Here is a 17888-nt window from a genome sequence, read left to right as displayed (position 1 = left end):
GTGAGTTTGGTTTAGTGCCGCTTTTAACAATGTTCCAGTTATATCACGGCGTGTCAGCTTATAGTGGGAGGAAAGCCCGAAGTGTTGCAGGTCTCAGACGTTTACCACTTTGGTGAAACCCACGAGCACGGGTGCTCTGGTGCTGACAAACCTAGAAACATAATTGGGGCGAACCGGGATTCGAATCCACAATCATAGGTTACTGGCCAATGGACGCAACTCTGCACAGCGAATCGCGGCGCTTTAGACGACTGGGCCACCCATGCCCCCAGAAGCCCGAGGAGGACCCACAAGATATTGATGTCATTATCGAGGTTCTCTGGAAGCGTTCAGAAGCTTTGTAAATATTGTTTGTTGTTTGTGTGAAAAGTTATAGTTATGAACCCATATGTGTTTGATTGGTTTATGTTAATTGATAAATTCTTAATTTCAAATTACATTTCGATGAAAATGTGAACATGTTCTCGTTTTCGTTTTATAAGCAGTTCAAGTCGATGTATACTTAGTTCCCACGAAGATCCGGGTTAGCGTAGGTCTTCAGCAACCCATGCTTCTCGTAAGAGGAAAGTAAATGGATATTGTGGTCAGGCTCACTAACCTGGTTACTGTATGTCATCGTATCACAATATGCGAGGATCGATGCTCATGATGTCAATCACTCGTTTGTCTGGTCCAGACTCAATAACATGCAGAGCGCTAACACATAGTCGAATATTGCTGGGTGCGGCGTTAAACAACAAACAAACAACCAACAATTGTCATCAGTGGTTTAGATACCCGGTATGTCAAGTAAAAATCCATTGGACTTTGTGAATAGAAAAGTTAATCTTCTGACACAATGACCGCTCGGTAGGGTAGTGAAGACGAAAACGGGGTATCCTTCCCACCTATAACTACAATGAGTAACTGTTGAATACATCCATATTCATTCACTCAGAATCCATCAAATGTCCCGTTAGTCACTGTCTGCACGCAACGGGGTATTCATTCACATGCCAATGCACGCGCACACACCCCGCGGACACACTGACATTCACAAATAACCTTATGTTTTATGCTTAGATATAGATCTGACGGAAAACTACAGTACTAAATTTCAGCAGATACGGGAACTTATTGTGAACTATGCAGATACATGTATGTGTCTTCAGATACCACCTCCCTGTCACACTTCATTGTATTACATTTAGGTCACTGAATCCCAAGGGGGCACAGGTGGCCCATTCGTCTGAGGCGCCGCAAATCGCTGTACAGAGTTGCGTCCCTTCGGCACACCAGAAACCTATGATTGTGGGTTCGAGGTGAGGTGAAATGGGGTTTGAACGTCGCGTCCAAGATTATTGCACTTATATAGCGATGTGCATGGACGCGTGTGTGTGGCTGCTTGTACTAGTCCGGACTGATGCCGATTTATAGTGCAAGCACACTGAGATACCATGCCGCAGTTTAACATGAATACCCCAGACACTCAGACAGTACACTGACTCCGAGCCGACCAGTCCTTGTTTTAGTCCCTTAATGTCGAGCGCCAGACAGGGTAACAACAAGCACCATCTTTTAACGTCTTTTGGAATGACGCGGCCGGGATCGAACCCTGGACCTTCCGCTCTCCGGGCGGACGCTCTATCACTTGACCACAGAGGCGGTTAATTGTGGGTTCGAATCCCGGTTCGCCTCGATTATGTTTCTGGGTTTGTCAGCACCATACCCGTGCTCGTGGGTTTCACCGATGTAATAAACGTATGTGACCCGCATCACTTCGGGCTTTCCTCCCACATTAAGCTGACACGCCGTGATATAACTGGAATACTGTTAAAAGCGGCGTTAAACCCAACTCACTCACTCACACACTGAATCTAAAAATAAACGTTTTCCGTTGGTTGTCCTGGTAATCAAACAGATGCCGCAGCAGTGCAATCGATTATATTAGATAACTACTCTATAAATCGCAAAGAACAATATAGAACGAAGTGTGGTTTATTTCAGGATAAAACATTGTTCTATCATGCGACCGCAACTTGAAGATGTCGTATATTGGACAGCGTTATTTTTGAGAGAGGTGTTTAATGAGTTGGATGGAGGCTGCCCAGTTTTCTTGTTATTTGCCGCTTGCATTTTGATCGAAATCTGACATTATTTTATTATATAGAATACGTTTTATGCAAATTGAGTGGCTGGTGATGGGCAGGACATGCTTACCCTTTTCGCAGACGCCTGGTGTCATCACTGATTTTCTGTGATCCATTCATCACTACATTACCTTTTGCACCCAATGGAATCTGTTTCGGCAGATAATCGAGTCTAATTATTTTCTGGCATTGACGTGTTCAGTTGATTTCAGTTAGGCTGTAACTTCTCTTGTTACTGTACTGGAGTTATTGTAATCGCCTGTTTTATTCGTGTGTGTGTTTTTCGTGTGTGTGTGTGTGTCTGTCAGCAATAGTCCAGCTACATCACGGTGGGCATTGATGTATCGGGGCGTTACACCTTTGTATGATAGCTAAATAGTCTGAAGGGGCAGCATGCTCCTCGGGTCGGGTTTCTGGGCAGCCTAACCACGGCGCTGGGCTGGGTCTGATGCCATCCGCTTAATCGATGAAAAATAACTGTGTGAGAGAGAGAGAGAGAGAGAGAGAGAGAGAGAGAGAGAGAGAGAGAGAGAGAGAGAGAGAGAGAGAGAGAGAGAGAGAGAGAGAGAGAGCCTAACTGTTAGAGTGTGTAATAAAGGATAAGCTCCGCTTTCAGCAATAGTTCATACTTAATCGCAAAAAGCAACAAATGTGAATCAGGTCCATACATCGTGTTACATTGTCTAGGCTGCACGAGAGTGTGTCACGCCACGTCGGACAACCACGTGATCAAAACTCAATGATGATGTTTGTCGCTGAGGAAATGGATATTTCTTGAAAAGCACAATTAGCACTTTTTGTCACTACTGAAAGTATTAGAGAGAGAGAACGTCACTGTCACTAAGAATATCCAAGCTTACATCAGTATCTGTGGCGGCTTATTGTATTGTTCCAACAACGACTTGTCACACATGAGCAGCTATATACTTTGCAGGCATCGACATCTTGGCACACCTCTTGTATTATTTATATTCCATGTGGACAATGTTTACTGCCTCAGTTATTGGATCGATCTCGAAAAACGTTTTTCAATCGTTGCCCTCCAGCAATGTTTTCTTGGTTACCTAACACATTTTGTTTTTGTGTAATCAGTTGTAACTCCATTTCCATCGAGAGTGGGAAAATATGTTTCCAAAAGAAACATATGACAAACCTTCATTGTTAATTAGCTGGTTCATGTAGTAAGTCTTTGCTCGACATAGAATGTTGATTTTGTACAAACTCAGCATAATGATGATGATAATAATATGATGATAATAATGATGATGATGATGATGACGACGACGACGACGACAACAACAACAACAACAATAATAAGAAGAAGAAGACGTTTTAAGCGTGATGCATTCAAATGCAATGGTGTTTGGTATTGACATTTGATGAAAAAGTATTCTTTTTCAAATCATAAGAAATATTTGCTAAAAGCAGAGTCGATTGTTCGACAATCATGTGTTTATGACTCACTGTCAACTTGTGATGGTACAGGTATATATGACTTTCAACCCGTGAAAATCCGGGTTAGAAAAGGTCTTCAGTAACTCGTAAAAGAAGACTAAAAGAGTATGCTTGTCGTAAGAGGCGATTAACAGGATCGGTTGGTCAGGTTCTCTGACTTGGTTGATGCATGTCGCCGTATCCCAATTGATCGATGCTCATGATGCCAATCACTGGATGTCCGGTCCAGACTCGAAAACTTACAGAACGCCAGCATATAGCTGGAATATTGCTGAGTGCGGCGGTAAACAACAAACAAGAAACAAATATACACTTTTCAGGCATATCCTGGATAGTTATTTTCCTTCTTAAAACTAGATAACATAGTTCAGGAGCATAATGACAAGCACAGTATTAACGCGATGTCGTTGAGCATCTATATGTCCTAATGTCCCAATGTCACGCGACACGTTACATGGCATTACGTATGATTAACCCTTCGGGATTCTCTTAAAAACAATTCAATCATTATCATCTACGTTTAAGTAAATTCCAATACAAACCAGAAGACTCGAACGAGTCGAGTGTCATTGCTGCGCATGCTATAATCTTAATCCCATTAACAAAATTCACTCAAAATACCTCAGATAAATCGCCGTCGCGTTAAGTCCTTCACCTTTTACATGTATAAATGACTAAAATTCTTGTATCTTATTGCCGAAAGCAAAACGGGTCCGAACAATCCAATTAATGTGTTTTGGTCAATCTCACTGTATATTTTAGATAGACGATATGAATACTGTCAATTATGAACCCGTGAAGATCAGGGGTAGAAAAGGTCTTCAGCAACCCATTCTTGTCGTAAAAGGCGACTATGCTTGTCGTGAGAGGCGACTAACGGGATCGGTTGTTCTGGCTCGCTGACTTGGTTAGTGCAAGCATTGCATCTCAATTGCGTAGATCGATGCTCATGATGTCAATCACTGGGTTGTCTGGTCCAGACTCGATTATTTACAGACCGCCGTCATATAGTGGAATACTGCTGAGTGCGGCGTTAAACAACAAACAAGCAGACACTGTCGAATGTATCAAACCAGGTTCGTGTGTATTCAAAGAGTCATTATCCTAAATTCCACTCGCTGACATTTCAGATTGACTTCAACCACTACTGACAAATTTAGAACAGTCTCCACTGCCACATAATTAGGTATTAACTCTATCCTCGTACTTGTATATTAATCATCACGAGAATGAATTACTGATATAAATCTGACGGAGACCCAACGATGTCTTTAGTGTTAAAGTTGCCAACTTGCTTAAAGACCAACTTGCTTAATCTTGATATTCGCGTTTCCCCACCATGGCATATGGAATCTCTAAACACGGGGATGTAAGAGGTATATTTTTTAGTCATCGCATACTCAAAACAGAATGGGTTAACCATCAAAAGTATTGATGCCGTGTTAACATATTGACAAGATACATGAAAGCGAGGCAAGGAAGAAAAGGTTAAAGGCGACCGCTAACTCAGCCTATAACATGACAGATCCATCTTCGGTCCCACCCGGCAACTTCCCAGCTCGTGTATATGTAATAACATAAACTGGTCGATCTTCTCATCTTGTCTCTTCAACTGACGGAGTGAAGACGTGGGTTCTGCAAGGATGACTTCTTCCGCCGTTGTTATTTTCGTCAGCGCCGTATTTGTTGGTGTCGTTTTCGGCGATATTGAAACACAGGCTCTTCCCGGACATGGCGAATTGGTAAAGCGAGTCCGAAGAGAAACAGATAAACAAAATACAGCCATCACTGGGTTCAGCGAAGCGGAAAAACAAAACATTGTCGACAAACATAACGAATATAGAAGAATTCCCAATGCGGCGGATATGCTTCTAATGGTAAGAGTTCACTTTGCGCACTATAATAGTTAAACATGTCTTTTTATATACAGTTCTTTGTTTGTTGCACATAAGACTTGCGCGGTGTGATTACAACACCAAGTAAACAAGGGGGGGGGGGGGGGGGGGGGTCGAAATGTCACCATGTCCTACGAATACTGCACACTATTGATTAGTTCAACCGCAAATTCCTCTATACGACTCATTTCCCTGGAGAGAATAAACTCCGGATTAACAGGGTTTCACTTTAAATAAGTTTTGTAGTATTAAGTTCCATGCTTCTTTTCTACGATGCCGTCTTTGTTTGATTGATCACATAACATTGTTTAGAATGTACCGTACAAACTCGTTAACTCGAAGTCCTTGGTATTATCAATAAAATATTGAGCTAACCATATTTCGTGACAAACCGTTTAACGGTGTTTTAACAATGCCTATGGACACGAAGACCACATCGTTGCATGAAGTCACTTAAGTATTCCTAAAATCAATGTTCATGACATGACCACAGAATAATTTATGCAATCTGTGCTGATTTGCTTAATAAGTTCTAAATTGTACTTTGTAAACATAAAATGTTAACGCCACAATCTCAATTATCTGCTCTATTATATGGGCGTTAAGGGTAAAACTAGTGAAAATGATATGAATGGATCACTCACAATCACTTATGACACCAGGTGTTCGCGAAAAGATTAAGAATGTCTATACTGTTTTTAACTCATTTAACTCCTGCAACTCCGTGCCGACCAGTCCGTGTTTTAACCCCTTTATGCCGAGCGCCAGCCAGGTTAACAACAAGTATCTTTTAACGTCTTATGGCCATGGTATGATTCGGCCGGGGATCGCCCAGCGGGCGGACGCTCTACCTTTAGACCACGGAGGCGGTCTTATGTTTTGGGATGCTACCGCTTCCTTTTTACATCCTCTATGCATTTTCATCTCGTGCCATAATACAAAAACCTATTTTATACACAATTCACAAAACATCCCTTTCACAAAATACACAGAGTCTATAAAAGTCAAATGACGTTGGGTATGTTTGGATTGAATTCAGTTTCCTTTAGCGAAACTATTAAAACCTATTCACAATCTAAATATGTATAGTGTCTTTTGACTGGCAGTGTGTGTGTGTGTGTGTGTGTGTGTGTGTGTGTGTGTGTGTGTGTGTGTGTGTGTGTGTGTGTGTGTGTGTGTGTGTGTGTGTGTGTGTGTGTGTGTGTGTGTGCCCTCTAACATATGTACTGCGTATCAATAAAGTGTGTATTAATTTAGCATATCCAATAAGATGTATTTTATAATGATATTCGTTCCACTCCCTGGGAAGGGTTTTGGCTATATGATCTACAGTAAACTACGTTCATAACGAATTCAAAGGGACCACTAACCTTAGTTCGTTATATCCGAAGTTCGTTATGCGCATATATACAGCAGGACGGGAGAATTTTTTTGTTTTATCCGTCAGTTCGTTATAAACGTAGTGTTAAATCCATAGTCGGCTTGTTATACTTGTCAGCGGTCGGTTTTCACCAACACGACGTGATTTGTCACATTTGTCACGTTAAGGTAGCTTCGTAAAAAGCAATCCATCATTTTTGCGTCCAATGTATAACGTTTCTCTGGAGATCGGTCGATCAGTAAACACTTGAACGGAAATGTTTGGCTGTGTGTTTATAGCAACAACACAGCATTCGCCACAAAGGGGAGGCGATTTGGTGAATAGTTTACAATTTAATTGGCGGCAGCATTTACACAGGTGGTTAAGATTTCCATTTTTTATGAGATATTTTTATAGATGCATTGACATCTACCTGTAAACCATGCCCCATTGTTGACGTTAAAAGGTCCCACCAACACACGGGTGTTTTTTGCTTATATACATATTGAGACGTATTTGCACGCCCTAGAATGTTGTCCTTTGAAAGTGTGTTGTTATTTATAATTCTTACGTCACGTTTACAAACTGTATTATGGCGTTCAATGAATTTCACTCTGATCTCAGCCATATATTTACTCAAAGGGATTTTTCACCCTAAATAGGTTTGATATGACCATTTGGCATGGGTCATGTATAGTCAACCAAAATGGAATGTTATAGCTGCCATGAACAAGGATTAGTGCACTCATGAGGAGGGGCGGTCGGGTAGCCTAGTGGTTAAAGCGTTCACGCCGAAGATCCGGGTTCGATTCCCGCCTTGATATTGCTGGCATATTGCAAAAAGCGGCGTCAAACCATACTATTTCACTCACAATTAAAGAGGATTTCGAAGTATCGTGCATAAAATTTAAAATTAAAGCTGTGTATGCTCGAAGTAAGAGGCATCGAAGTGAATCCGGTGGTCAGGCTTGTGGTTTGGGTGATTGCGTGTCATCGTTCCCCGATGGTGAGGTGAGGTGAGGTGGGGCAAGGTGAGGCGAGGCGAGGCGAGACGTGGTCACGGAAGGTGAGTTGAGGTGAGATGAGGTGAGGTGAGGTGGGGGGAAATACCTGTGAGAGGTTTAACTTCGGATCAAGATTATTGCGCGTTGATGCCTGTCGTTTTTTAGCTAGCCAACTAAAATACCATGCCGCAGGTTTAACATGAAAACTAGTACCCACTCAGACACAGGTTACAGACCAACCCCGACCAGTCCTTGTTTTATGTTTGGTCTTGTGCAGTTTCTTCTATTTACAGCTCGCCGTCTTACAGCTGAAATATTATTGAATGCAGGTTTTTCTAAATGTTCTTATTGTCTTATTGTTCACCTTGCACTTCAGCTTATTTTCCGACACGAATGGTTTGTGAAACACTCACGAAATAATGACCATATAATTGTTGGCCTGGCAGTACTACCTGTATCTGTTAATCCTATAGATGTCGGTCTGGCAGCACTACCTGTATCTGTTAATCCTATAGGTGTCGGCCTGGCAGCACTACCTGCATCTGTAAATCGTATAGGTTTCGGCCGCGCAACACTTCCTGCATCTGTTAATCCTATAGATGTCGGCCGCACTACCTGCATCTGTTAATCCTATAGGTGTCGGCCGCGCAACACGACCTGCATCTGTTAATCCTATATGTTCGGCCTGGCAACACTACCCGCATCTGTTAATCCTATAGATGTCGGCCGCGCAACACTACCTGCATCTGCTAATCCTACAGGTGTCGGCCTGGCAACACTACCTGCATTTGTTAATCCTACAGAGGTAGGCCGCACTACCTGCATCTGCTAATCCTATAGGTGTCGGCCGCGCAACACTACCTGCATCTGTTAATCCTATAGGTGTCGGCCTGGCAACACTACCTGCATCTGTTAATCCTATAGATGTCGGCCGCGCAACACTACCTGCATCTGTTAATCCTATAGATGTCGGCAACACTACCTGCATATGTTAATCCTATAGGTGTCGGCCGCGCAACACGACCTGCATCTGTTAATCCTATATGTGTCGGCCTGGCAACACTACCTGCATCTGTTAATCCTATAGGTGTCGGCCGCGCAACACTTCATGCATCTGTTAATCCTACAGGTGTCGGCCTGGCAACACTACCTGCATCTGTTAATCCTATAGATGTCGGCCTCACAACCTGCATCTGTTAATCCTATATGTGTCGGCCGCGCAACACGACCTGCATCTGTTAATCCTATATGTGTCGGCCTGGCAACACTACCTGCATCTGTTAATCCTATAGATGTCGGCCGCGCAACACTACCTGCATTTGTTAATCCTATAGATGTCAGCCGCGCAACATTACCTGCATCTGTTAATCCTATAGATGTCAGCCGCGCAACATTACCTGCATCTGTTAATCTAGTAGGTGTCGGCCTGGCAGCACTACTTGCATCTGTTTATCCTAAAGGTGTCGGCCGCGCAACACTACCTGCATCTGTTAATCCTATAGATGTCAGTCGCGCAGCATTACCTGCATCTGTTAATCTAGTAGATGTCGGCCTGGCAGCACTACCTGCATCTGTTAATCCTATAGATGTCGGCAACACTACCTGCATCTGTTAATCCTATAGATGTCGGCCGCGCAACACTACCTGCATCTGTTAATCCTATAGATGTCGGCAACACTACCTGCATCTGTTAATCCTATAGGTGTCGGCCGCGCAACACTACCTGCATCTGTTAATCCGATAGATGTCAGTCGCGCAGCATTACCTGCATCTGTTAATCTAGTAGATGTCGGCCTGGCAGCACTACCTGCATCTGTTAATCCTATAGATGTCGGCAACACTACCTGCATCTGTTAATCCTATAGGTGTCGGCCTGGCAGCACTACCTGCATCTGTTAATCCTACAGGTGTCTGCCACGCAGGGCTACCTGCATCTGTTAGTCCTACAGGTGTCGGCCGCGCAACACTACCTGCATTTGTTAATCCTATATGTGTCGGCCGCGCAGCACTACCTGCATCTGTTAATCCTATAGGTGTCGGCCTGGCAGCACTACCTGCATCTGTTAATCCTACAGGTGTCTGCCACGTAGGGCTACCTGCATCTGTTAGTCCTACATGTGTCGGCCTGGCAGCACTACCTGCATCTGTTTATGCTACAGGTGTCGGCATGGCAGCACTACCTGCATCTGTTAATCCTACAGGTGTCTGCCACGCAGCGCTACCTGCATCTGTTAATCCTACAAGTGTCGGCCACGCAGCGCTACCAGCACATATTCAGAGTCTATTGTACGATTCCTACTATATCATGAGCATATGTTTGTGAATCACTATCAAATAGTAATGATACCAGGTGAGCGTATCCAGCCCCAACGGTGGCACCCAACACAAACACATGCAAAGACAAGTCAAATTCACCGAAAAAATAAGGGGAACATAAGGTACAAGTTAAAATAGGGAATTGCATCAGACATCATTTTTGTCATTGATGCGTCAAATTGACGTATGTGTACAAATTACGATATCAGCAACGGAATGGTCGTCGTATTTTGAGTGGGTTTTGGATCTATACTATATTGCCCAAGGTCATCTGGGAGAGGCGGAACAGTATTTACTTGACCATTATTAGGATGTTTGTTATGTTTGCAAGGACGATGACGTCAATATTATTCTAAACTGTGAAATATCTAACACTGAAATTGTAGAGGTTATTGATAATCTGAGAGAAGGCAAAGAGCCAGGGTCTCCTGCAATTATACCAGAGGTGACTAGGTGTCATAAAGCTGAATATTTACCATCTTTCTATATTATGTTTAATTCTGAATAGTGGGAATTTTAACGCGGAATGGACGAAAAGATTACTCATACCATTACACAAGAAAGACAAGAAAAACAGAGGTCACAATTACTGAGGTATTACCCTAAGCGATGTTATGGGTAAAGCATTTAATTCAATAATGAACAAAAGATTAACTACTCTTTGCGATGTACATGACAAAATTCCAGAATCGCTGTCTAGATTTAGAGATGGTTACAGTACTGTTGATAACATATTTGTATTACAGTGTTTAGTACTAAAGTGGCTGTCGAAGAATAATGGTAGATATATTTGTAGATTTCAGAAAAAGCATTTGACTCTGTATATATAAAAATTGCTTTGGTATACCATATTAAAGAGAGTTTTACCTGTTTGAGGACACTGTGATTGGTTTATAAAGAAAACTTAATGTTCTCAAAGAATGTAGTATTAAATGGGGATTTCCTGAATTGTTAATTTAGAAAAGACAGAAATCTTAGATTTTCAGAATGGTGGAACACTGAAGAATGGGTGTATGGAAATGAACATCATCATGTAAAATATCTACGTATTATAATTTTCTTCGGTTGCTGTTTTCAAATAGGCTTTTGGTCGAAAGGAATTATTATTCTTGTTCATAAAGCTGATGAAGCTTTAGTTCCCGTTGAACAGTTACAGTAACAAGTTTAAGGATATTTCACTGTATGTCCTATTTAAAATGTTTGATACCCAGATTGAACCAATATGACTGTATGAAGTATGGGGACACTGGGGAATATATCGAGCGGTATCAGGTAAACTTTGGCACTTTAGACACGGTTTTTTTGTTGACTATCACAAGAGATATATCTAATATTGGTTGAAATTGTTGTCAATGGCTAAACACAAATATCCAAAGCAATGTTACATGATATGTCTCACTTTAGATCAATGGAATCGTGTAACTTGTGTTTCAAATGTGAAACAATATAGTCTACCTGCGGTTATGGTGTTGTATGGATAACACAAGAAGTTGGTGATAATCTTGTATTTTTAAATAACTTTGTACAAAGATTAAGAGACTGATATTCAAATGCTTGTGAATCAAGGATAGAAATCACTTCTAGAAGCTGAGTATTATTTATGTACATTCACGGTTCGTGAACATGGGCTTTTGTGTTTATTCAATACTGGGGAAACGCCATTAATGATAAATGTTGAAAGACGAAGTGGTGTAGTCGTTGTATTCGACTCTGTAAACTGTGTATTTGGGAAATAATGGAAGATGAGTACCACTTTCTATTGGTATGGCCATATTTCACAACCTTAAGATCAAAATATATCCCTAAATAATATTGGAATAACTCTAAAGTGAGTAAATTCAATATGTTATTAACTTGCAATCCTACGGATATTTTAATGATCTGTACAACATTTGTGATAGAAGCTTTTGCATTAAAGCATGATACTTGCTGAAATTATTGAGTCATGCCGAATAAAGGATATCACTGTAAGGCAGTGCGGATGACTATAAAAGGATAAAGCTATTGGATGTCCATGATCTGCATTCTCAAAATCATGTTCTATGTGTAATTGGGTAACCGCACCCCGATCGCTTTACATCCTACAATCGCATGTTCAAGCTCAATTCGTAAGTTTGCTAATTGCTACTTGGAGAATGAAGAGCATGAAAGAAGCATGACCAAAGGGCTACTGACGTGCGCATGCGCTTGACCTTATGATATTACGTCCCTTACAGTATTCCATAGGCTTCCACTTGTGTATTGTATTTTCTCTCTGCAGTCCTGGGACAACGAACTGGAGGCTCTAGCACAGGGCTGGGCGGACGAGTGTAGATTCGCCCACAACCCGAGCAGAACAATTGCTTCATCAACCAGTCCCATCGGCGAAAACTTAAGCATCAAGTCTCGTACGTCTCATACACTATCAATTTTGAAGGAACGCCATTTTAACTCACATTCATGTCCAATGTGCTTGCTGAGAGAAAAAGGCCGAATCCACTATTTGTGAAGCTTACGTCAGATATCATAGAGAAACCTTAATGACTATTTCATTAATGTACAAAACCATTTTAAAAGTGTAAACTTTCATTTATTATTATCGTTTCATTTGTTTTTGATTATTTTCAATCTCTATCCAACATTTATTAACGTTAATAATTCTAATTATACATTGTGTTTCCATCTCTCTTGTCTATTTATGGATCACATCATGACCACTGTCGTGCTGAATTGTGGTATATATTATCCCGCAGCATCTTACAACGAGGTTTCGTCGGTGACCAGCTGGTATAACGAGGTATCTGACTACACCTACAGTTCCAACACCTGCAGTGCAACCTGCGGCCATTATACACAGGTAAATTACTACAGCAAATATGTCGAGTAGTCGGCAGCAACAAAAGGCGGTTATTACACACAGGTACATTTAACAGCGAATATGTCGAATAGTCGGCAACAACAAAAGGCGGTTATTACACACAGGTACATTTAACAGCAATTATGTCGAATAGTCGGCAACAACAAAAGGCGGTTATTACACACAGGTTCATTTAACAGCGAATATGTCGAATAGTCAGCAACAACAAAGGCAGTCATTACACACAGGTACATTTTACAGCGAATATGTCGAATAGTCGGCAACAACAAAGGCGGTCATTACACACAGGTACATTTAACAGCGAATATGTCGAGTTGTCGGCAACAACAAAAGGCGGTCATTACACACAGGTACATTTAACAGCGACTATGTCGAGTTGTCGGCAACAACAAAAGGCGGTTATTACACACAGGTACATTTAACAGCGAATATGTCGAGTTGTCGGCAACAACAAAAGGCGGTTATTACACACAGGTACATTTAACAGCAATTATGTCGAGTTGTCGGCAACAACAAAAGGCGGTTATTACACACAGGTACATTTAACAGCGAATTTGTCGAATAGTCAGCAACAACAAAGGCAGTCATTACACACAGGTACATTTAACAGCGAATTTGTCGAATAGTCGGCAACAACAAAGGCGGTCATTACGTGCAGGTACATTTAACAGCGAATATGTCGAGTTGTCGGCAACAACAAAAGACGGTTATTACACACAGGTACATTTAACAGCGAATATGTCGAGTTGTCGGCAACAACAAAAGGCGGTTATTACACACAGGTACATTTAACAGCGAATATGTCGAATAGTCGGCAACAACAAAAGGCGGTTATTACACACAGGTACATTTAACAGCGAATATGTCGAGTTGTCGGCAACAACAAAAGGCGGTTATTACACACAGGTACATTTAACAGCAATTATGTCGAGTTGTCGGCAACAACAAAAGGCGGTTATTACACACAGGTACATTTAACAGCGAATATGTCGAATAGTCGGCAACAACAAAGGCAGTCATTACACACAGGTACATTTAACAGCGAATATGTCGAATAGTCGGCAACAACAAAGGCGGTCATTACACACAGGTACATTTAACAGCGAATATGTCGAGTTGTCGGTAACAACAAAAGCCGGTCATTACACACAGGTACATTTAACAGCGAATATGTCGAATAGTCGGCACCAACAAAGGTGGTCATTTCACACAGGTAAATTTAACACCGAATATGTCGAATAGTCGACGACAACAAAAGGTGGTCATTACACACAGGTAAATTTAACAGCAAATATTTCGAGTTGACGGCAACAAGATCGGTCCTGGCTGGCAGTTCTTTTTTAAGTAAATGGCAAATATGAAATTGTTAATAACACCATTAACTGCTTTTAATCACCAAAATGACCAATAATGACATATTACTGATGGAGGTGTGTTTGTATCATTTTTTTTTATATGGCTTTTGTTGAGTTTTGTTTGGTATTTTTTTTTTTTTTTTTTTTGTCTGTGTGGATCAGGTGGGGCGGGATGTTTCTTTGGTCTAATATATGTGTCTTGTCTATTTGTTTTTGTGTGGTTTGTTTGGTTCGTGTCTTAATTCTTTTTAATAACCGAACGCTCTGTATACTTAATCTTGGCTGATATACCAATAATGACATATTACAAATGAAGGGGAGAAGGTTTTTAATTTTATTTATTTATTTATTTTTTATATATGTTTTGTTAGGTATTTTCTTTTTGGGAGTTTGAGGGGTTATGTTGTGGTGAAACAAACTGATTTAAATACCCTTGTGATTTAATATATGGAGTAAGTAATTCACAGGATCTTCATTGGCTTGTTTCCACTCGATGTAACTTGCAGGTGATATGGGCGAGCAGTCACAAGATCGGGTGTGGGATCAAGTTCTGCAGCACCATAGAAGAATCGACAATCCAGAACGGATACGTCGTCATCTGCAACTACCTTCCGTCGTAAGTAAAACTTTACTTAAAAGTACGTGTTCATTAATGTGTGCTCAATGTCTATTTAATGTCTTTTTTAGATGTGGTTGGAAGCCGCCGAGATGTGCCTGGGAACAATCTGACCTGTGGCGTCAAAACATTCACTCACTCTGAAGCCTTGACAAAAACAATTCTAGTTCTGAATTCAATATCTCCCAGTAAGAAACCAGAAAGATTGCCATTTCAGTGATTCTAACATTGCTAATCAATGCTCATTGTATCTTTCAGAGGAAACTTCAGAGGTGAAAAGCCGTACAAGGAGGGAGCGTCATGCAGCCAGTGTCCAGCAGATCGGCCAACGTGTGAAAACAAACTATGTCGTGAGTACCATGAAACACATCGAACTTGTCAAACATATAACATAAGGTAGCCTTGTGTTCAAACGTCCGTAAGTCACACTTGAAATCCGGGTTCGATTTCCCATTAGCGGTTCCTACAAAGTGAACAGCAGCATCAGGACGATATTCACTCATTCACACATTCACCTTCCCAAACTAAAATAGAAAACACGTTTCGCGTACTCAAAGATACTAGGGTTGCATAATGACATAGCTCTGTTCCTATGCATGGTTGTGTTACGTGGACTGATATATCTCATCATGTCACATTTCGGAGATTTTGAGATCACTGGTGTTGAAAGCAGTGAGGAAGTGAGTTGGGTTTAACGCCGCTTTGAGTGAGTGAGTGAGTTTGGTTTTACGCCGCTTTTAGCAATATTCCAGCAATATCACGGCGGGGGACACCAGAAATGGGCTTCACACATTGTACCCATGTCGGGATTCGAACCCGGGTCTTCGGCGTGACGAACGAATGCTTTAACCACTAGCCTACCCGACCACCCAAAGCCGCTTTGAACAGTATTCCAGTTATATCACGGTGTCAGCTTCATGTGGGGGGACATGATGCAGGCCACTGACGTATACCACTATGGTGAAACCCACGAGCATGGGTAAGGTGCTGACATGCCAAATAACATAGTCGGGGCGAAACAACGACCAAGGGTTTCTTGTCGTGCCCTTGGGACGCAACTCTGCACAGCGAATTGCGGCGCCTTAGACGACTGGGCCACACGTGTCCCACTGAAAGTAGAGAAGCGCGTTTGCATTGATATAATCACTCTTATCTAGTGATTTGACAAGACAACATTTCATCATGGTCTTACAGTCCTCAGCAGTGGGGGATGTCACCATGCACCAGGATGGTATGGAGACAAAACCTTTTTGATCACGATGTTACATGTTTCGCCAGGTGAGAGCAGCGGCAGTGGCGGCAGTGAAACCACACCTACAAGCACGACAACTTCCACAACACAACAATCTTCCACCATGACACAGAGTAGTAGTGGAGAAACCACAACTCGTGGCACTGAACGGAGTGGAGCCACTGCCTGGACTATAACCAGTGACATTTTGGTTCTGTCTGTCGTCTTCGGCAACTTGATGTGATTGAGTCAATGATGAAAAAGATTAGTTAAGACTAATAAGCTCAGTATCTTCGAGAACAAATTATTTTCTCACCAACACACCGCCACCCTCCTAATGATATTCTTAGCGTAGGCATTATTTACTGCTTCAAGTACTGTCAGAAAAACTGGAAATATACTTTTCTGGCTTCATTTAATAAATACGAAAGATGAAAATAGCATATATCAAAATAACGCAAAACTACCTTAACTAATCTATCCTAACCGACGCTGTGATTACGCTGAAAAGGTACTGTCATAGGTAAAATGATGATTAACTTAGGAAATATTCGTGTGTTGTCATGCATGTATGAAATGGCCTATTGCCTGCCGCAAGGTTGTGACCTTACACCAATCCGTGCATTTGCACAGGCCAAACAATATTAGGATTATAACGGAGTAGCGTGTGCATATTTCTAAAGTCTGTGCAGACTTCCCTCACTGAAGGGTTGGGTGATCCTGGCACAGTCAGGCTGGTTAGGCTAATCATCAGTTCAGGGCCCTTTCCCCCTCTGTACACAGCCCAGACAGCGAATAGGACTTCTCCCACGACTGCCCGTCGAGAAGGACTGCCCGTTGCAAGTCAAACCCGTCGATAATTCTTCGGAGAAAGTGAAGACTCTGTAACTACAACACTGCATTATTTTCAATAACTCGCGAATGTGCCTTTCCCATGATGTTGTTTCTTTCCTTGTGACATAAGGGTATGATAATCCGGAGGCTTTAACGTTTATATTGTGCTTGTAAACTGCTCAAAAGAAGTTAAGCACCACCCTATTCCTTAATAATACTTTACTTAATCTTTCATGGCATGACAGATATACTAAAGGCATATGAAAAAGTCGTCTGGTTCTTAACTTTTTTTAATAATAGTATATGTCTAAATAATACTTGCTAGAATTATTCATATGTCTTATTAAAACACCACGGCACTAGTCAGTACTGAGTATCGTCATCTATTTCGATATCAATTATCAAGCATATATATATATATATATATATATATATATATATATGTATGTGTATATATATATATATATATATATATATATATATATATTTATATATATATATGTTATATCACAAATATATAATATATGTTACAGGAAGTTTCACATATTCAATATATTGTGCTAAAGTGTAATCATGCCATTTCACGTAGTTTCTGAAATTATTTATAAAGCTTGTAGATTATAGCATTATATGAACACTCCGCATTCAGGACGATAGAAGAACATTTACCTTCTTATTATTATCTTTAAAATAATAAATATGTATTTTCCATTTTTTTAAATGTCTTGATTAACACGATGCACAAATATGCAACAATTAATCCAAACAAAAACGATTTCATTTGTCTAATCCATTAAATAATATTATTTGTGCAACTACTAACGAATAAATGATAA

General features: G+C 41.1%; 1 protein-coding gene across 1 annotated transcript; it reads left to right on the top strand.

Moving 5' to 3' along the window:
• The first annotated feature begins 5144 nt into the window (after positions 1–5144).
• On the top strand, positions 5145–17423 carry LOC139451884 (GLIPR1-like protein 1). Its single transcript, XM_071233181.1, has 6 exons — positions 5145–5461; positions 12420–12546; positions 12892–12995; positions 14878–14987; positions 15246–15337; positions 16266–17423. The coding sequence occupies exons 1-6, from the start codon at positions 5228–5230 to the stop codon at positions 16460–16462; spliced, it is 864 nt and encodes a 287-aa protein (XP_071089282.1). The 5' UTR covers positions 5145–5227; the 3' UTR covers positions 16463–17423.
• Positions 17424–17888: the final 465 nt, after the last annotated feature.

Source organism: Haliotis cracherodii, unplaced genomic scaffold (assembly GCF_022045235.1).
Source record: "Haliotis cracherodii isolate W230 unplaced genomic scaffold, xgHalCrac1.p SCAF_10, whole genome shotgun sequence".
NCBI lineage: Eukaryota > Metazoa > Mollusca > Gastropoda > Lepetellida > Haliotidae > Haliotis > Haliotis cracherodii.
Note: the sequence above shows the minus strand (reverse complement) of the source record. Positions and strands in the feature narration are given on the sequence as shown.